At 41.9% G+C, this 21,340-nt stretch overlaps 1 protein-coding gene across 4 annotated transcripts in view; it reads left to right on the plus strand.

The window, feature by feature from the left end:
- The window catches only part of FAM13A (family with sequence similarity 13 member A), a 139,266-nt gene that overhangs the window by 49,983 nt on the left and 67,943 nt on the right, over window positions 1–21,340 (plus strand). The window contains exon 1 of one of the 4 annotated variants that reach the window (XM_063310397.1): window positions 14,308–14,692. The exons of 2 other annotated variants lie outside the window; for them this stretch is intronic. In XM_063310397.1, the coding sequence (XP_063166467.1) occupies window positions 14,436–14,692 (257 nt within the window). In that variant the 5' untranslated portion in view covers window positions 14,308–14,435. Of the gene's footprint in view, window positions 1–14,307; window positions 14,693–21,340 lie in introns of those variants that run through there. One more of the 4 variants, XM_063310398.1, reaches the window with a different exon arrangement.

Consider the following 21,340-nt stretch of genomic DNA (forward strand, 5'->3'; position numbering starts at 1 on the left):
TGCTGATCAGTGTCCCAACCCCATTGATACCCAGCAGAATTAAATCAGGCTACAGCTGTTTCTGTTGAATGTCTGCATGATATAGTAATTAGTCTCCCATGCATAATCTGGTATGACCTCAAAACTGTTATCTCCTGCCCACCCTCTCTAGAGGAGAGTTTATTGTTTAAGGGTGATAAAATAAGCAGGTTCTTATGTACCATCTTTGTATTCTGCCAGAGATCTTAAAATGCAGTTTGGTAATTAGTTGACTGAACACATACCTATGGCATCTGCCAGGGCAAGCCTATTGTGTCACCCTTAGGGTATGCCTGAACATTTCCAAAAATGAGACTTTCAGCCCACATTCTATTTCCTATATGACGTATATTGCTTCATATTCTAAGAGGGAAGAATTTGTTAGTCACAAGGTTCTATGGAGTTGTCATAAACAGAGTGGAGATGTATGTGTATTGCGGTAGCTTATTCATAGACATTTGGAGATACTTGCCAATCTCAGCCTTGTTTATAGGGAGTGAGGAGAATATGGATCAGCATCAGGGGGCATACAGGAATAGTTTCAGATATAAACCACCGGTTAAATTTTATTGCAAATGCATTGCTTATTGTCTTGCGCCCTAAGCAATTTTAATACATGGTTCTAATACTTTTTCTCCCATAATCTTATCTTGACTTTGCAAGTTGGTCTGTGAAAGGTGAACTTTTTTTAAGTTGGTGATGCTCAGTTTTGGGGCTGCTAGAAAAACTTGGCACCAGAGAGGAAGGAAAATAACAAGCTCCCAAATATATATCACAGGAGCCTTTGTTGCCTGAGTCTTGGAAAATATGTATTTTTCAAAAACTCAGTTATGTAACATTATTCATGGTGCCAACATCCCACGATGAAATAAAGAATGGGATTGATTGCATAGGAGGGTGGAGACAAATGTACTCAAAAATTAAAATGAGTCAGCTTGGAAAAACTAACGCACTGACAGCCTAAAGCATGGAGAGAAAAAGAACACTTCTCTTCAATTAAATTGTTTTGGGTCATGAGATGATTACTTATGAACTGGCAAGGAAAGCAGCTTCTCAAGTGGGCAAGGCAATCTACAAATTTATAAAGAAAGGCACATGTTCCTCTGATCTTTAGCTTCTGTATCATTAAAGTTTAATCCTAGAACCACAACTTTTCCCCAGCCTGACTTCATTATCGATCTGCATTGCCAACCTGCCCCCAACCCACCCCATCCCTTACATAAATTCTATGCAGAATTTGTGTAGGATCTCGGGTGTAGTTGGACTACAGAGCTCCATTGGTTTGATCTTCTTAAAGTTTGACATGTTCAGTCAACAACCTGTAATTGAATTCTTTTATTACATGCCCAAAACAATGAAAAAGTTATTAAAGGTTGTTTTCCAAACTGAGAAGATGAAAGAGATGCTAACAAGAGAGTAAAGGAGAAGCTAACTATATATTTATGTTGTGTGTGTGTGAAGCATCTTACTATACCAAAGAGAACTGAATTAATATCCAGTAAAATAGAGTTCTTGATTTTTGAAAGTTGCATAACTTTTAAAGGAATAAAATCTGTTGGGTCACTACTGATATTATAAGGCAGCAAACTTTGGAGAAACTATGTCACCCCACCCATCCATCCCACCTTACCCTGAGTAGTTACTCTCTTTAAAAGAACAGACTATCTCTGGTTATCCTGGTTATCTCTGGTTATCCTGTTTCCTACAGCAGAGACAGGGCACTTCAAAGTGGGCATCTCCCACCTGTTCATCCTGGAGGCAGGGCTTAGACATTTTTTTAGTCAATTTCCAGACTGAAGGAAGAGTCCCTTCCCAGTTCTGGCCCTGCCCTACTTTAGAGCATATGGACATCCATGTGGCCAGAACACCAACTTAAAAGTAACTAATCTTCCTTGCTTTTCTTTTCCTTTGTCCATGTGTATGTGTTTATTTGTTTAGCAAGCTAGCTAGCAGATCATAGGTGGCTTTACAGTGGATAAGTGAACAGATTGCAATTCCTTGTCAGACTTCTCTGATGGCTGGATTCCAATATCAACACAGCAGTGTGCCCTTTCATCTCTTTGTCACATAGACAAAGGAAATATTAGGAATGTTGTGGAAATATTAATAATGTACCATTATTAATGGTACTCAAGGAAATATTAATAATGTTGTGGCTGCTAAGCTACCAGCTATGAGCTCTGCCTTGTTTGCAACCTCATCAGCGTTCTTGAGATGGCCTGGGTTCTAAGGAGATGCTGTGCTGCAGCCTGTGCTCTCCAGTTAGGCCTCAGCCCCCAGGTACAACTCCATGTCAAACTCTAGCCCACAGAGGAGGAAGAGGTTGAGAAGCATGATCTCAGGACTCTCTAGCTAGTACTGGGGGCAAAGGGGAGCAGCACCAATACCTGCCTTTCCTCTACAGTCACAAATTGTAGAGGATGGGTACCAACCTGACATCATTGTAGAGAAAGACAGGCTCTAAATGAAGGACAGATTTAGAGTCCCCACCTCAGTTGGTAATCATTTCAGACATTGACCATCAGAACCAATCCCAAAAGAGGAAGAGGAGTTATCCCTCAATGAGGAAGATGGCAAATGGTCAGTCTCTGAACCATCCAGGTTTTTTTTTTCCAGAAATCATACTTCCCAGAACTGTTCAGGAAAGCCTACAGGATCCTAGGGCTGAAGGATCCACCACCATCTAATTCTTTGAATCCTTTGATGGACCCACTAGCAGTAGAGGTGTTCCCAGTGGCTACTAATACCACATGTGCTTCCCATTTCTTGAAGTTTTTAACGAGATCGTCAAATCCAAATGTGGATTTCCAGGGACAATGACTCGAGGTATTTCCTTTGCTCCTAAGAACTATACCTTCCCACAGACTTCCTTAGAGTTCCTCAAGAGCCCTTAGTGGACACCCTGTGGGAGCACTAGTCCTGTGACCCATAATGAATAAGTCATAGAAGATACCTCCAAGCACCCAGAGGACAGGCAGAGATTCTGCAGTGCAGAGCCCACAAGCCTACAGCCCTTAAGAGTTTTCCTCAGTACATCCACTTTTGCCAGGACATTTGTTCTGTGGGCCAAAGAGTTGAACCAATTGATTCCTCTTGAACATAAGGAACTCAGATAGGGCATGAATAAACTGTCCAAGGCTACTACCTTCATAGATGCTAGCCTAGACAGCCTCTGTTCTAAATGAGAAGCATGGTAGCTAGTACGGCTACTAGGAGACAACTCTGGCTGGAGAACTGGCATGAGTTCTGAAAAGCCAAATTGGATTTTCCTGGTATATGTTTACAAGAGATTCATTCTTTGGAAGGACTGCTTATCAAAGAGTGGTGGAACTTGTGCTCTGAGTAAAACTCCCTTTTCCTGGACTAGAAAGGAAGCCGAACAAATCTCCATGTCCAGTTTTGGTGTTCCAAGATTGAACTGGGAATGGAATTATGGATTATGTGAAAAGTTGCTGGGATCAACATACCTCTATCTAAATCAAGGTTGCATAAGTCCAGTGCCTTGGGTGTGCTCACCAAACCTCTCCAAAGTGTGTGGCTAACTTCATGTTCAGTTTAATGTGACAGAAGGAGTTTATTATATATATAGGCAGTAATATTAAATGTATTTTAATAAATGTGGTATAAATTAAATTTAAATTTAATCAGATTTAGTGTTTTGTCCACTGCTGCATTTGCTTGCACCAAAATGTATCTTTCTATCAAGGTCCAAGTGAATGTTGACTCTTTTCACTCCCACTGCATTAAAGATGGCTCTGATCCAACATGTTATCTGGACATGTTTTGTTTACTTGTTTGTATCAGTACAAAGGACAGGTCCTAGACTTAATAGCCAATGTCATCAGCTGCTATAAAACCCAGCAACTCTGCTCTTTCTCCCTTATTTGTCAACAGGACATGATGTGTCATACTGTCATATCCTGTGTTTCTATTCCCCACTCCTAGTCACTAGGTCAAAGTAGGGAAATACATAAACATATGATTTTTCATAATTTTACAATGTAAGGAAAAGATGGGGAAGTGTAATGCTTAGCTGATGCTAATAGGAGCTCTCTGTTCTTCATTACATCTACTTTTATCTTAATGGTACAGTTTAATTTCTGAATAACATGGAAGGGGCTGTAACTCAGCAGTAAAAGCATATACTACTGGGAGGCGCTACCCACTGTCACTCATGCCCTTGTGACCTCTGGTTTGGTCTATTGCAACACACACTACATGGGGCTGCCCTTGAGGAGCATTCAGAAGCTTCAGCTGGTACAGAATGCGGCTGCCCAGGTTGTAAATAGTGTCGGCTACTCAGCACATGTAACACCTCTGCTTCGAGAGCTGCATTGGTTGCCAGTGTGCTTCCAGGTACAATTTGAGGTGCTGGTTGTCACCTTTAAAGCCCTTCATGGCTTGGGACTGGGTTACCTGAGGGACTGTCTGTTCCCAATTGTTTCTACCCATCCAATCTGTTCCAGCAGGATGGGCATGCTCCAGGTCCCATCAGCCAAGGAATGGCGGCTGTTGGGGACCAGGAGGCGTGCCTTTTCTGCTGTGGCACCTGCCCTCTGGAACATCCTCCCTCCTGAGATTAGGATGACCGCGACCCTCTTGGTTTTTTGGAAGGCCTTGAAGACCTAGCTTTGTGCCTGGGCCTGGGGCCCCAAGTGTGTGAAGGGCCCCATTTCATGGTTGTGCTAATACCAATGGTTTTTAAGATCTCTCGGCTATATTTATATTTATATTTATACTTTCCATGTGAAATGTTCTTGGTTTAGTTCCTGGGATTGCATCTGGTTGGGTAAGACTCTATGCCCACTGAGCTAGGAGTCTGACTTGGGACAGTGGAGTTTCCTGTCTTCCAGAGCTCTGAGTCTAGCAGTGCTTCTCTAGGTAGGGCTTTCGCATCACTTGCAATCCTTTTGTTTTGTTTTGTTTTGTTTTGTTTTGTTTTGTTTTGTTTTGTTTTGTTTTGTTTTGTTTTGTTTTGTTTTGTTTTGTTTTGGTAAGATACCTAGGATTGAACCAAAGGCACAAAAAGGTAACAGCCTTTGAGCCAAGGTTTTTAACCTTTGTCCCCCTCAAAAAGCTAGCTCCAATCTTGAAATATTTTAATATGCCCTTACATGAGACTGCTAAAGGTTCCTGACATTTCAGCAGATTTGGACTTAGTTCTCTAGAGAGTCAGACATTCTCAACCAAGAATTTGTGATCTTACGGCTTTTTTATTCAAAGAGGTGGGGTGTTAAGGGAACCTCTTCAGTTCTGACAGGTATCCTGGGATCCTTGGATGTTGCATTGCCTATGCCTTTACTAAACCTCAGGTTACAGACTCTGAAAATGGAAATGTGTTTGTTTTATTTCTAATATAAATATCCCTGTTTGTCAAGATATCGCAGGTGAAGAAAGAGCCAAGTGGAGTGTTCTGTATTCTCTTCCCAACAGCATAGTTTTTAATACTTTGATAGGTTTCCAGAAAACCCTTAGAGAAATCCATTGCTAGTCCACCTCCTAGGAGATGAAGAAATAGCATCAATACCTTATCCCTTGATCTCTGGGTCATTATTAATGCATTCTTGAGGGTTGTGGCATCTCTTTTAAAAGCCAGGTGGTTCTTTTTCAAGACCAGGCATGATTTCTCCTCCAAGGCCATCTGAGACACTGGCAAGTGGGGGGTAATCAGTTTCAGGCAAGTATGTATAATCAATAATTTTGAACTCCAGCTGCTTTCACTGTTTATGTCGTCCCTACTCTAAATGAACAAAGGCAGAATTATTCCTTGTTAGTACCATGCCATTATAAATCAGTGCAGAAAAACAGATAAAGGCAAGGGAAGACTAAAAGATGACTAAATATAGTTTGGACTATATTGTCCAAATATAGTTTGGACTATATTTACCTTATAGTCCAAACAAATGTAGTTTGTTTAAGGTCCAACACAGCCATTGTAAATTCCCTTGTAAATGAAAGCAGAATCTGCCTATTACAATTGCTGGTTGAAATCAGTGGAGTTACAGACATTCTTCCTGAATTAAGGGTGATACTCCAGGCTCTCTAAAACAGTGTTTCTCAACCTCAGCAACATTAAGATGTGTGGACTTCAACTCCTGGAATTCCCCAGCCAGCTATGGGGAATTCTGGGAGTTGAAGTCCACACATCTTAACGTTGCCAAGGTTGAGAAACAATGCTCTGGTGGATTTCAGAAGGCCACCATTTCAATCTGCAAATGATGTCATGAGTACTGATGGTGAGCAGGAGAGGGCCCCTATCCAGGGGGGAAAACACATGTGTAGTACTGAGGAGTTAAGCAGCCATTCAAAGAGACACAGATCAGACCCGCCTTAACTTTTGGGGTTTATCTGTCTGGGTTTTTCCCACGCTTCTTCAGTTTGTTAGGATTTTCTGTCTAATGTAGCAGTAATAAAACACTAGAGACCTATTCCTTGTCTCAGCGTGGTTCCTGCTGTTAGGACAAATAAGGTGATTAAACATTCTGTTATACAAAGGAATTCCCTTGCACATAAAACCCTAAAACAGTTATTTATATATTTAAATGTATTAGCCGCTCAACTCCAATAGACTCTGTCAAGGAAAAGACTAAATCAGATAACTTAACCCTGAAAATTAGTTTTCTGTGGATCAGGGATTTCATTAGGTGAATTTTCACCTATGATTTGAAACACTTCTGTCCCGGCACTAGCTCATAGATTCCTCCACTGCAGAGATCAAGAAGCTTCAGATGTTGATGGACTCCCAGCACCCTCATCCAGCACAACCAAGGGAGGTGATGCTGTGACCTATAAGATCAACCTCATCTGAAGGGGGGCAGATCTATACTTTGTGAGAATTCAGATGAATTTGGGAGAACAAAATCTATACCTAGAAGTCTGAATAGTTCTTAAAGTTGCTGAGGTTAAGAAACACTGCTCTAAAATGTCACAATTATACCTTCTGAGCTTATGGTTAAAGAACATCATTTAAAAGAAGATCTGTTCCAGGTGTTCTGATTCAATTGCCATCCTACTTTTTTTAATGCTTCCGGTCAAGTGTATAATGAACTCCTGACCTACTTATATGCAGATGACTAATAATTTTCTTTGGATAAGTTGACAAGGGAGACAGTCATCTCTCAACTTCTGCAATCCTCTTTTCAGTAATTTAGAAGATTGCAGTCCTGTGATTCTCCAGTCATAAAATATAGACAGTGGATGGGGTGGTTGGATTGAAAGGCTGTTTTGTTTTCAAGCAAGGCTGGTTTAGAAGTACAAATTCCTACATTCAAAATTTTACATTAATGAACCTAAAGTTGCCTGATAATAACTGACAAAGTGGTATGTTTTTCTTTACTTTGCAGATCTGTTTAGTTTCATTTTTATCATGGAAAGTTTAGAGGGGGAGATAGCTGGAAAGCTACAGTGTAGGCTTCATTAGGAAATTCTTGACTTTCTGATTCAATTAAATCTAGTGCTGTCTAGCAATTAAACTATATGGTGATCCTATCTATATACCTTTAAAAAAAATTCTCAAACATTTCCACACCAAAGTAATTTCTTACTGAGACAATATGCTTCCTCTGTCCATTTTAAAAGTCATTTTTAATACAAATTTGAGATCAGGTTTCCCAGATTTGTAGTGTAAGATTCATATTTTGTAGTCAAAAATGCCATTCACCATCATCTCATTCAGAGTGGTAGGTGAAAAATTACAGCTGTTGCAGAGTTATAAACCAACAAATATTGACTTTCATTTATTATCTTACATAGAGGTATATATACAAAATTACAGTTATGACCTATTAATTAATTCACTTCATGACCAAATCTCATGGAATTGGCAAAGACTTTTTGGATAACTACAGAAATATAAGCACATGGCAAAGCACTTGAAATACATTATTCCTCTTATTGTAGTTATTACTCTGAGGCATTAGAAATCTAAGTGGAACGTGAACTTCCACTTAGTTCAGATATGATGGAAAACTATCCAGTTTTCCCTTCATTTCCCTTTGTTCTCCTTTTCCCTTCATTCCTCTGTAGACATAAGAAATGTGAAACTTTATTTTATGGTAAGGAATAAATTGTAATTTCCTGCTGGATAGGCAAATCCAGTCAGGATCAGATTATGGTTTCCAATCCTCAATGTTAACAGGAGCATCGGGCAGGAGGGGGTGGCAGGGTGTATGTCAAATAAAAATGGCAGCCTCACAACTGAAGCCCCACCTTCTTTCACATGTTGTCATAACACACATAAAAATGAGGGTGGGGAACTTCAATTATAAAATTGTGATCACCATCTTGACTTTTTGACTGTCCCCTGCAGAAACTCCTGGTTGTTCTATAACTGATTTCAATAAATCACAGATTCCCCCTCGTTCAGATATTACAAAAGGAAAAGGGAAATGGGAGGATACCAGCACAAAGATCAGAGTGAAAAATTAACAGTAGCCTGGTTCAGACATAATACCAATCCATAATGGGTGGGGCCAAGCATTACACTAAACCAAAAACAAACAAACCACATTTCGCCTTGGTGTTTTGACCCAGAGCTGTGATTCCCCATAATAGTGGAATCTGGCCTTTGGAATTCCATAAAAAGAATCTTAAAAAGAAAGGGAAAAATAATTGTCTAACTTCCAAATCTTACAATTTATGTGAAAAATAAAATAGAAAATAGGAAGATGAATTCCCTTCAAATGATCTCTGTGATATTTAATACCCTATCACTTTTAGATCTGATGGTTTTAGGAATGGATAGATGACTTGGGAAAAGGCTGCAGATAAACTTTCAGTGCTTGGTCTGTTTTTGATTAGATGGAAAATTCCTTTCTTCATTCTTTTTCTGTAAAACCTGATGACTGGCTTGTTCTGGATACTCTGAGCCTTGTGCAATAAAGAAAAGTAAATGTTCAAGTTCTATCTTAAAATATTGCCACATAGAGCAGATTCCAAGATTGGAGAAATAAAGGTTTGTTTAGTATATAAGCTTCAGATGGTCTAGAACGCAGCCGTGCAGGCCATTTTTGGTGCCCCTAGGTCAGCACATATAACACCTTTGCTGCGCAAGCTGCACTGGGTGCCACTTTGCTTCTGGGTCCAATTCAAGGTGTTGGTTATCACCTTTAAAGCCCTACATGGCACGGGGCCAGGTTACCTGAGGGACCGTCTCCCCATTACATCGCCCCCCCCACCCGATCAGAGAGGGCATGTTACGGACCCCATCCGTAAGAGAATTTCATCTGGCGGGGTCCAGGAAGCGGGCCTTCTCTGCAGTGGCCCCCGCCCTTTGGAACATCTTGCCCCCAGAGGTGAGGCAGGCCCCTTCACTCCTGACCTTCCGGAAGGCCCTGAAGACTTGGTTCTGTCGTCTCGCCTGGCGCGGGAAAGTCGGTAACCATTCTTGGGGGTGGCTCGCACCCTAGAGGCCCTCCCACCAGTTCGAAATTTTATACCCTCTTGGATTTTATATTTATTTATTGCATTTTATAATAATTGTAATGGGTCTGGTTTTATGAGATTTTAACATTTATGGTTATAGCTTGATTTTATTGTAAACCGCCCAGAGTCCCTCTTTTGGGGGAGATGGGCGGTAATTAAATTTGAATAATAACAACAACAACAACAACAACAACAAATTTGGCAATAGAGCTGCTTACATGTTAAGAACATACATGTTTTAATTGGTATCAGGAAAAAAGACAAGAAAACAAACTTGCCTATCTGATCTCTTATTAATGTAAAAGATGATCTTTGTTAGTTTAATAAAGTGGCAGACATAGGCCATTTCCTCTCCAGCCTTAAAAGATGTTGATATAATTTTGAGTGATAACTTCAGTGGTTGGAGATGGGTAGGAAGGCCTGTTTTTCAGGGCCACAGAATCATTTTATAAACTAGGCTTGATTGATATTTGATGAAAGTATAAATTAGCATGGCCTTCCTTGTCATCATCAGTATACATTACAATTTTTTTTTGCTTTTGTTAATTAAATCCAATTAAAAAACACAGTTGTAAAAAAAGAAAACCAGAAAGAAAGAAAAACATAAAGGACATTTATTCACAGATATATATGTGAATACAGATACATTTCAATAAATGGTATCTATATATCATTTTGGGACGCGGTGGCGCTGCGGGTTAAACCGCTGAGCTGTCGATCGGAAGGTCGGCGGTTCGAAACCGCGCGGCGGGGTGAGCTCCCATTGCTCGTCCCAGCTCCTGCACACCAAGCAGTTCGAAAACATGCAAATGTGAGTAGATTAATTGGTACCGCTTCGGCGGGAAGGTAACGGCGTTCCGTGAGTCATGCTGGCCACATGACCCGGAAGTGTCCTATGGACAACGCCGGCTCCAAGGCTTTGAAACGGAGATGAGCACCGCCCCCTAGAGTCGGACACGACTGGACTTTACGTCAAGGGAAACCTTTACCTTTACTATATATCATTTTAATCATTGATAGCTGACCCTCGGGGCACATTTTTGAGAAACAGGTATGATTGTACTGTGTGTATGCGCTGTAAATATGTGGGAATCTATGGCTATAAATGTGGGATCCAGCGATACTACTTCAGGATCCCAGATGTGACATGTTCTCACGTTCTCCAAATGTTCCTCTGATGATGATGATGCTATCCCTTCAACTGTGTCCGATTCTTGGCAATTCTGTGGACCAGCTCTCTCCACATTTTCCAATCTTGTACAACTTTTAGTTGTTTCATGCTCTGGCATGATGTTCCTCTGAATAAAAGGTCCTCTAAATAAAACTATTCTCTATAAAAATTCTAGTGGTTGGGCAGAAGGGTATCCTTGAATCACAGATGCCCTGCCTTGCAGTCTGAAGTGGCACATTCCCAGGCGGCAGAGTTGGTGGAACAAAAGTCATGCAAGCTTGAAGCAGAAGATAGAAACTTCTACAAAAAGAACTTACAAGAAAATGTGGCAGCGTGGGGTGTTTCTCATCTGCAAGAGGCTCCATTCCACTTCTCTCACCTATTTTTATTTGGATGTTTGTGGATGGGTGGATCCTAGTCCCACCAATCAAGAAGCATTGCATGCCCGTTTTCCTCCTCAATAGTTTTCTCATGATAAGAAAGAAAGAGCAGTGAGAAGATACAGAAAGGTTACTGATTGTCTGTCCACACTCCATAACATTCTATAAATGTAGAAGGCCAACAACATAATAATGGCCTTGTCAGGAAGGACTCCAGGTGGCTCTTTGAGTTAGAGGGAATGGATTTCACCATATTGTGGGGTATAATTAGCACAGGTTAAGGCCTTCTGGGTGGTGCATCTTGGGCTGTTACCAGCAGGCACACATCTTAAATGCAATTCCATCTCTCACTATTTCTTTAACCTAATAGAATATAGCCTTTCCATCCAAGATGTTCTTTGCGGCTTGCTCTTAACCACCCACTAACCCCTTTCCCAAGTAACAGCACCTCTTGTTCTTTTCCTCTGTCCTGCCCAGCATCTTGATTTCTCTAGAGGTCATCTAGATCAGCATTTCTCAACCATGGCAACTTTAAGATGGGTGGCTGGGGAATTCTGGGAGTTGAAGTCCACCCACCTTAAAGTTGCCAAGGTTGAGAAACACTGCTCTGTACTGTACTACTCTGCAGATGCAATTGCGCGAGAGTTAAGTTTTATGTGACTTTAATGGAATAATTGTTTCCCTCTTGGCAAATCCAGGAGGAACCATTTTAAGCTTCCATATTTGGCAGACTTTGTAGCATAATTTGGTTCTTAAAAGGAGCCGATTCTGCTGGATACATATCACACCTCCACAATAAATATCCAGCTTAAAAGAAACATGATCAAGATTATCTCTAAATTATTACTGTATTATTGTAAAATTGTTATAAACCGCCCAGAGTCCCTCTGGTGTGAGGAGATGGGTGGTGACAAATTTGATAAATAACTAAATAAAATTATCATCTCCCTAAGCAACCCATGGCTGATCTCAGCTGATCTCAAAAACAGCAAGGTAGAGTTAGTACTTGGATGGGAGACCACTAGGAAATGCCAAGGATGTAGACTAGAATGGACAGCTGCAAAGACATCCAGGACGAAGACAGTGGCAGACCATTGCTGTATTGTTGCCAATAACATGTCCATGCATCCCCCAGGAAACTTTTCCCTTACATCTTTTAAAATTAATTCCTGATACCTTTTTATAGTCACAGGCCATTTCCTAGCATAAATACTGCACAAGGGTATATTTTAGGAGACTAAACAAATAGTATGGAAATGGGCAAGCTTTGTAAGTTTCATAGAGCTCTCTCAATCTGAAGAGAGGCCCCTTTAATGTGACTGCATCTGCCATCTTGGCTGTTGGCTCTGATGGAGAAAACACACTTTTTTTCCCTCCTAAAACATGAGGATCTTCATTTTTCTAAGAATGCATATAGACCTGCATGATCTCACCGGCAGGTTTTAAACTGAGGATGTGTTTGGCCCTCCCAAGCATAAGTAGCACTGCTGAGGTTCTGTCCATGTGCAGAAATGCCAGTTGACTCCCTGGATTTTCCCAAACTTCTGAGCCATATGGATGGAGGTTTGTTGGATAGTTTATCATTTTCCAGGATGTGTGTCTTGTAGCAGTAATTTTTTGTTTAGTGGTATATGTGAATCCAGTTGTCAGGACTTACTTAGTAAGCCATTGTTGAACAGACCATAGCTAAGCATAATGCGCTAACCCAAACGTACAAGGAAATAATTTAAAGGGATAAGTAAAGGCAAGCATTTAAACATAGACCCATATTTATGGCTACATCAAATGGTGCATACAAGGATACAAGGTTGTTTTGTTTATGTTGTTGGCTAGCTCAGAATCTAAACTTACGCTAGAAATGTCTTGCACAGTGCTCAAATCGTGAAACCATTTCACAAAAGACAATTGGTTTGACCTAGAGTATTAACTGTGTGGTGGTTGTGTGTGTGCATGCAAGAAATTCACATCTTTAAATGTTAATACTTTACGTTTTATTTAGATTTTTAAAATATTATTAGGTTTTTATCTTGCCTTTACTTTTGGCCAACTCAATTTGCCATCCTTTGGAAAACCCAGAAAAAAATCACAGTATTGACACCGAAGGATAAATAGGGAAGGATGCAACTGGGGAAACCCATCAGTAATCAAAACGCATAAAACCAACAGGTTGTTGAGTGGTTTATTGTAATACGGGCGTGTAGCCGGATTATAGCCTTATGAATTACGTTAAATTGTTTTTATCCAGTTCGACCGACCCTCTGCCAGTTTTGTTTGCAGGGGGAGAAAAGTTTAAAATGTGGCTTTCGACGGGGAGCGCCGTCGTAAAGAGAAGCCCTCGGGACTCGCCTCTGGGTAGGCGCCGCTTGATACCCAAACGCGCTACTTGGGTGAAGGCGAGGACGGGCTTTATGTGTGATGCGTGTCCTGATCCCGTCTGATTCTTCCGGCCTCTCGCTCCTCCCCGCCCGTGAATGAGAGCAACGTGCTTGACGTGATGTCAGTCGGTTTGTGGCAAAGTCCACAAAAAAGCCTCTCCGAGGCTTCGGGTGGGAAGCGTGTTGCGTGCTCTCCTCCTCTGGCCAAAAGCGGCTGCTAGAGCTTTGGACCGAGGTGGCCGGGCGGGGGGGTCATTTCCACTTTCTGCCCTCTTTCCCATCTCACTTCAATCAATCATCTCCTCGCGGCTCAGGTTCTCCTTGCAGTGCAGATCATGCCCCCTTCCCCTTGCAGGGCTGCGCCCTCCGTGGGAGTGGGCTACAATTTCCATAATCCCCAGCCCACGAGGACTTTCCATAATCCCCAGCCCACTAGCTGCCCATGATTTCGGGGGAGGGACGGGAGGCGGCACTGTGCTTCATGATTTAGAGTCGGGCGGTGTGGTGGGGGGAAATCTGGGCTTAGGTCCCCCCCATTCAGCCGCCGAGCCCCCTGGCTGCGGTTGGGCCAGTCTCTCTCTCAGCCCGAGGTGGCTGTGGGGAGTCCGTCCCCCGCCCCCCATGCCGCTTTAAACTCCCCAAGGAAAGTGAGGCGGGATGCTGGCGAAATGAACGACTGACTGAATAGCAGCGGGCGCCGGGTTGCAAAGCTACCCTGGCTGCGGCCGGGGAGGGTGGGTTCTGCAGTCCCACGCATCCGAAGTGTGGAGGAAAGAAGGTCGTCCCGCCTGCCTCTCCTGCTCCAGCGCCCAACTCGCTGGCCGCTTTGGCAGGCGGGCGGAATGGCTGAAGAGAGTTTCAAGTTACTCGGGACGGCGCGGGGAGCGGGTCGGCCGAAGCGGCTGTCCCCGGCGGCGGCGGCTGATTGGCTGCAGGCGGCGGCGGCTGGTGGTGGTTACTCGGGAACAAAAGGTCAAAGAGGAGCGGAGGCGGGAGCGCGGAGGCCGCGGCCAGAGAAGGGGAACCCTCCCGCCGGCTGACACATGGGCGCGCGCGCTCCCCGCGCTCATGTGCAGACCGCCGACCCGTCGAGGCTTGGCGAGGGCGCGCGCGCCGGAAACTGGCAGCTGGGCGCGGAGCCCAAGCAGGAAGGCGAAGGCAGCTTGCAGGGAGGTGCGAGGCTTGACAGCGTTGCTGTCTGCGGGCAGGGAAGTCGCGCGAGGGGTGTGGCGGTGCGCTGCGGAGGCGACAGGGATCGGGATCGAAGCGGCCGCGCTCCAGCGTCAGCTTTCCGGAATGGCTTTGGAGATCATGTCTCTGCAAAGGTAAAGGGAGCCTTGGGTGTATAAGTCTGGGGAGCTGCAGAGCCCTCGTGCCAGGCTGCCTGCAAGATACTTTGTCTGTATACTGTAGAGTCTCTGCTAACCAGTCCCCGTCTCTCGTTTTTAGCAGAAAATGAAATCGTTCTGGTCTGGACAAGAAAAAAATCGGTGTTGGGGTTTGGAGTAGTAAAAAGAAGCACCCCGTTTGTATAAAAAGTATTGGTTTTGTTGATGTCAGGTTGATCTTTGGCCATTGATATGTGTTGATTTAATTGTGCAGTCCTAGACTACTGTATGCTAAATGGGATTGACTCCCAGGCAAGGTCATATCGGATCGTGGCTCTTCCTTACTACCAAACAGTAGGTTTGCTTCTGGTCTTGTTATGGATCGTTCATATGTCCTGTCTCTTTCCTGGACTTGTAGAAATACAGGCAACTGACGTTTCCTATTAAAAAAGATAAGTGGGATTTTACATACGAAGAACTCACTCTGGGGTGCATTTGTGTGAACCTAAGGGCAGGGAAGAAAAAAGTTTTTACAAGGAGCAAAGAATGCACATTTTCTCCCCCCCCCTTTTTTTTTTCTGTAGTCACAAAGATACCTGTAGGCCTTTTCTCCTTCTGGGTAGATATAGTTAGATAGAAGTAAATTCACTTTTAATTAAGCAGAATTTATATTCCAGGTACACATGTGCAGGAGTGAAGTGCCATTTATTGTGATGTGACCTTACATTGCAAGCAGAACAGGAGGCTAGGAATGTGTGTTTGCTCTAAGAAATATTAGTCTGTTGATTTTTCCTACCAACTGTTTCTTCTTTAAGTTGCCTTGAGACTTTTGATTATTTAACTCAGGACAATAATTTCTCTTCTTTTGCATAATTGAAATTGAGTAAAAGTTTGTAGCAAAATAGAATACAGTATAATGAACTATTGTAAAAATAGTTTTTAAACTGGCTTACAAGTCTGTAAACACATCAGTAACTGTTTGAAGTGTTAGCATGGCTGATTTTCCAAGAACACTTACTAGAAAATGTGCCTTTGCCTTGTATGAATATGACACATAAAGATAGTAATTGGAAAATAAGAGGAAAGTGACTGTAACATTAATACTGCTTCTTATATAACTGGATCTTTTGAATGTTGTTATGCTAAGAAAAATAAATATTAAAATTTGCCCACTTACCTTTCCTTTAGAGTAATAGAGAAATTCAGTGCTTGGCCAACAAACCAGACTCTGCTTTGCAGTAATCATGTTCTCAAAAAAGTTTCATTTTGACTGTAGGGATTACTGCTCCGGTTTGTTTTAATTAATAGCTTTGGTTTGTACAAAACATACCTTTCTGTTTAATTGCTTGAGAATCCTGAGCAATGCAGATGCTGGCAGAAAAAGTGCCAGATTAACAGCTTTCATTTGAACCCTCATCTGAATATATGAAATAAGTTGGTAGGTTTCCTGTGTTGAGAAATCTTCATTCTCCTATTTTTTGGTACTGAAATGTTTAGCTTAGAGGTCAGCTTGGAAGTGCCGTGTGTTAAAGAAGCAGGCTTCCTGTTTTGTTTTTTAAATGGATGTTTCTTTTAAAACTGTCTCTTAAATTAACTTTTAGTTTTTATCTTTGGCATTTACTATATTTGAACTGAGGGATGGCATGGTGCAGAACTATTCAGGCTTCTTCTAAGTATAGATTTTGTTCTCCCAGTTTCATCTGAATTCTTACAAACTATAGATTGCCCCCTTTCAGATGAGGTTGATCTGGTAGGTCATGGCATCACCTCCCCATTGGTTGTGCTGGGTGAGGGTGCTGGAAGTCCATCAACATCTAAAGCTTCTTGATCATTGCAGTGGAGGAATCTATGAGCTAGTGATAGGACAGAAGTGTTTCAAATCATAGGTGAAAATTCACCTAATGAAATCTCTGACTCACAGAAAACTAATATTCCTTTTTTCATGGTTGGTCAACATTTCAGAGATTTTCTTGAATCCCATCATCTTCGGCCATAATGCCAGTAGCCATGCTATTCGGGGTGATTGAAGTTGCCAATCCATGGGCAGATAATTCCCTGAATTAGCTGAATTGAGGAAAGAAGTAGGATTTGATGGGGAAGTGATTAAAGAAGTGATCTGGTATAAGCTGACTATTGATGGAAAACATCAACAAAATGCAGGCATTACAAGCTGCTACTTTGTGGGTCCCACTATTCGATATTCTGAGATGGGCGGTGACTAAATTTGAAATATAAATAAATAAATAATAAATATTCCCTGCCCACAGCAGATCAAAGGTTTCACAATTGCAAATGTGGCCTCTGTTTCTCCTTTTTTTGTGTGTGAGCCCAGAGCCATCTTTGAGTGCACCTCCGAAATTTGCCATTGCAATTCCCAAATCTTTTGTCGTTTTGAGGCAGAAAATGCATACAAATAGTAGCATATGCCCTGGCTTAGCACAGTTTAAAAACACTAGTAGTCATGCAAACACACACACCATCTCCTTCCGCATGAATGATATGTCCCAAACTATTTTAAGTCATTGCTTGTCACAGGGCAAACAAAAATGTTTACCTGTGACCCCAGGTCATCAAAAGTTTGTTACCCCTGCTCCTTCTTGAGAATTGATAAGTGTGGTAAGAAATCAGTTAAAACAATGTAATATAAATACAGTTTCCAAGAAGAAAAACTGGCAATGCACTTTTAAAATTTATCGTCTGTGGTGTTTTAAGTTTTGTTTCATTGGAATAATTTGGAGCTGAATCTTCTGGAGCATCCAACAGCATTCTTCAAAGGGGAGAGCTGTTATCAAACTCATAAACACGATGAAACGGCCTACGTGACCAAGAAGTTTTTTTATGGCCACCTGCAAATAATTAAGTTGGAACACTAGATAATCTAAATAGCTTCAGGCCCATTTTACACTCACTGCATTGGTCACGGAGTTGATTTTTTGACCTGTGACCGATTAAACTGATACGTAATCTCCCATCAGTTCTTTAATGGCCCGTTCCTTTAAAAAGTGCTGTGTATACAGACTGTACAGGAAATTCTGATGCCGTTATAGTGACTTGTTTTAAACCTGGATTGCAGATTCGTTGTTTATACCTGTTTCTTCCAGATAAGCCCAATAAGAGTATACAGGTACTTTGAACCTCATTCCCAATTCAAGTTCTTTAAATGTTTCCTGGCTCAGCATTAAAAAAATAACTTGGGGTAGACATTTTTAAGGAGCAGACATTAGAAATGTGATGGGTGGCATCGAATATTATGTGAGTGGACTGCAGCCGAACTTCTTTCTACTCTTAAACCCTCCTCTCCCCTCCATAGTACTGACTGCAGGGAACAAAACTCCATTTTAATTATAGAAAAAAATGTCCTAGCAGTTCAGTAGTGGGTCACTTACTCAGAGAGGTGGTAGGCTTAGCTTCATTCTGTATGTCCCAAATTTTACTGAAGGGCCCCTCGATTTATATGTTCACATCTTCCAAATAAATTGTTTCAGGATTAATCCTTCCCCACCTCCATTTTTTCCTATGCTTTGGTTTTAAGTTTCACTTTCTGCAAGCAAGAGATTGGGTGCAGTTTGGTTCCAAAAGGAGTGTTAAATAATAAAGAAAATTTACCATGTGCAAAGCTTTCTTTCATAGGATGTCACTAATCAGTGTGAAAAGGGCTTGCTCACTTAAGTGCAGTCTGTCTGTCTTTCTTTCAGAGGAATCTGAGGCTATCGTCGAGAATGAAGGTTGCTTGAAGTTTCACTGACTTTAGTGAAAATTAAACATCTTGCATAAGATTACTACTTCATATATTAATCTAATCCAAAATCTTTAACAAACAGTTCAGATTACAAGGAATTTGGCATGTAGAGGCCAGCTAGAGATGGACTATAGCTTTGTGGCATGTGGTGCAATTCCGTAACTATCTCCCTGGAGGTAAGTCACATTGAGTTGAATGAAATACACCCTTATAGAACTTAAAGTTACATACACTAATGGCACAGCCTACTCCACTAAGCAAAATTGTTCTTTCCAGAAAGCTTGGCAAATCATCAGAACTATTTTTTAACACACGTTTAAAAACAGCTCACTGGGTCACCTAGAGCGAATAAAAGATTGTTTCCAGGTGACTAAGAAGTAACTCCCCCCAACAGAAATTGTTATCAGGTCTTTTTTCAGACCACCCTGTTGCTGGCTATATGTTTTGAAAGTAGGAGCCTGGCACTCAGGTTTGAATACATATTGTCCTAAGGTAGAGCATTTTAATTTTCTTTTGTCAGTGCTGAAAAAAAAATCTTGGCTTTCTTGCTGAAATGCTGTAACCATAGTTGTTGACTGTGTTGACACTCAACCAAGTTTTTAGAAATAGTCCTGTGGTAACTATTTGTGGCTTGCTTAGTAACCTAACTCTTACACTCTTCTAGTGCAACATGGCTTAACGTTTGATCTTATTAACACGCTACTGTTGAAGTCAAAGGAAGGGTGCAGCTTGGCTGAAGGACAGCATCAGTAATTCCCTCCCCCTTGCTCTGACCCATTTTCTGTCTTACCCATCCAGGGAGGCTTGCCAAACTACAAATAATAAACAGATGTGTCTTTCCCAAATTGTCTACTATGTTCTCCTTTTGATTGTAATCTTTAAGAAATGAAGCAATAGAAGCTGCATAGCAGGATCCATCTTTCCAGCAAAGCAACAGAAGCTGAACACTCTCCATGTCAACACGTTAAGAGCATTATCTTACAATAAAAAGGAGTTGATTTCAGGTCTCCGTAGATAGAGCATTTATCTTAATTAGAATGCTTTTTATGATCTTTTAGATAAACTGGAGTCTAGTTATCCAGTAACTAATAGTTTAACTGCATGACCTTCTATCTCCAGTATTATATTTTGAACACGACTAGCAGATATAAGTAACTGTGCAAACATAAGTCATTTGGAGAAAGTTGCGAACATGGTGTTCCAAGCTTGCAACTTCCATTTAAATCAGTTGTGGCATTCCTGTGCCCAAAGTAAGGCTTGTAGGCAGATGTTTGTCTGCAAGCTTTTGATTGCAGACAAAAAGAATATAATAAAACCTCTATAAACTGAACAGAAAACAGAATTAAAATTAAATGTAGTACAATAACCAGGGCAAATTGCCCGTTAGTAGCTTATACATTGAACCTAGGGTGAACCTTGGTTTTCTGAGTTGCAGTGGGGAATGAAGCATCAGAAACAATGTTAGAATGCTGGTGGAGAAAGATCAAAACTAAAATTGAGTACAGATATGAGCTGAGGTTGGCCCTACATCATGGCAATAAGAGAGAGGAAGCATTGTTATTTATCCTCCCTTATTGCTGCAGCAGGCTGTTGGTCAGCAGCCTTGTTTAGGGTAGTGAATTCCCTTTTTGAGAGTATGAGCAGAAAGAACTCCCACCTGGATATTGTGACTGTCTTACTCAGCATTTTTCCAACAAAGTATCTTAGATCTGTCAGAGCCTTGATCCACTTTGGCACAGTTTGATGTGATTATCCAGTTCTGTTACGTCAGACTCCTTTGGGCCTGAAGAGTCTGAGAAAATTGATAGGGGGCTCTCTGGTTTGATCCCTGCCACTTAAGACTTGACCCATGCCCCACTTGACCCATGCCTCACTGCACAGGGCTGGATCTGGGAGGTGGTTAACACTTACCTATAGGTGGGGTTGATGCTGGTAACTTTGAAGGAGGTTGTGATGTACCCTGTCCTTAAGAGGCCCACCTTAGATCCAGCAGTGTTCGACAACTATTAGCTAAAGCATCCTAAAGGAAATGGATTAGCTGGACCATTTTCAGTTCTCTAAGCATAAGATGGAGAAGGCATAGATCATTCTGCTGGATTTTCTTTATTGGGACCTTGTGATGGGAGGTATTCACGCTGCTCAGTCCTTTTAGACTTCTTGGTGGCATTGGTAAAATCAATCATGGTATCCTTCTGGACCAGTTGAGAGAATGGTCCTCCCTCCTGAGAAGTTTCAGTCAGATTCTGTAGAGTGGAGAGGTCAGCCCAGTGGCCACTGCCATGTGGGGCACCACAGAGGGTGGTTTGCTGTTTAAGATTTATTTATTTTATTTTATTTATTTATCATATTTTTATTACCACCCATCTCCCCCACTCGGGGGACTCTGGGTGGTTCGCAATAAAACAATTTAAAATTCAATAAAATCAGAATAATATTGATAATCAATAAATATAAATATAAAATGTAATGAAATCCAAGTAACGGCAGATCTAATTCCACCCAAAGGGGACAAGACCAGTCCCAGCAGGACTAGGGAACCAACCAACCCCAAGAGTGGCTCTTCCTCTCCCCACTCCAGGCATGGTGATAAAACCAGGTCTTCAACCGTTTCCTGAAGTCCAGAAGGGAGGAGGCTAACCTCACTTCCGGGGGAAGGGTGTTCCAAAGGGTGGGAGCTGCTGCAGAGAAGGCCTGCCTCCTGGACCCTGCCAGATGGAATTCTCTTGCAGACAGGGTCCGTAGCATGCCCTCTGCATGACCGGGTGGGCCAGGTAGATGTAATGGGGATGAGACGGTCCCTTAGGTAACCTGGTCCCATGCCATGTAGGGCTTTAAAGGTGATAACCAACACCTTGAATTGGACCTGGAAGCAAACTGGCACCCAATGCAGCTCGCAGAGCAAGGGA

This window comes from Candoia aspera, chromosome 8 (genome assembly GCF_035149785.1).
Source record: "Candoia aspera isolate rCanAsp1 chromosome 8, rCanAsp1.hap2, whole genome shotgun sequence".
NCBI classification, from domain to species: Eukaryota; Metazoa; Chordata; class Lepidosauria; order Squamata; family Boidae; genus Candoia; species Candoia aspera.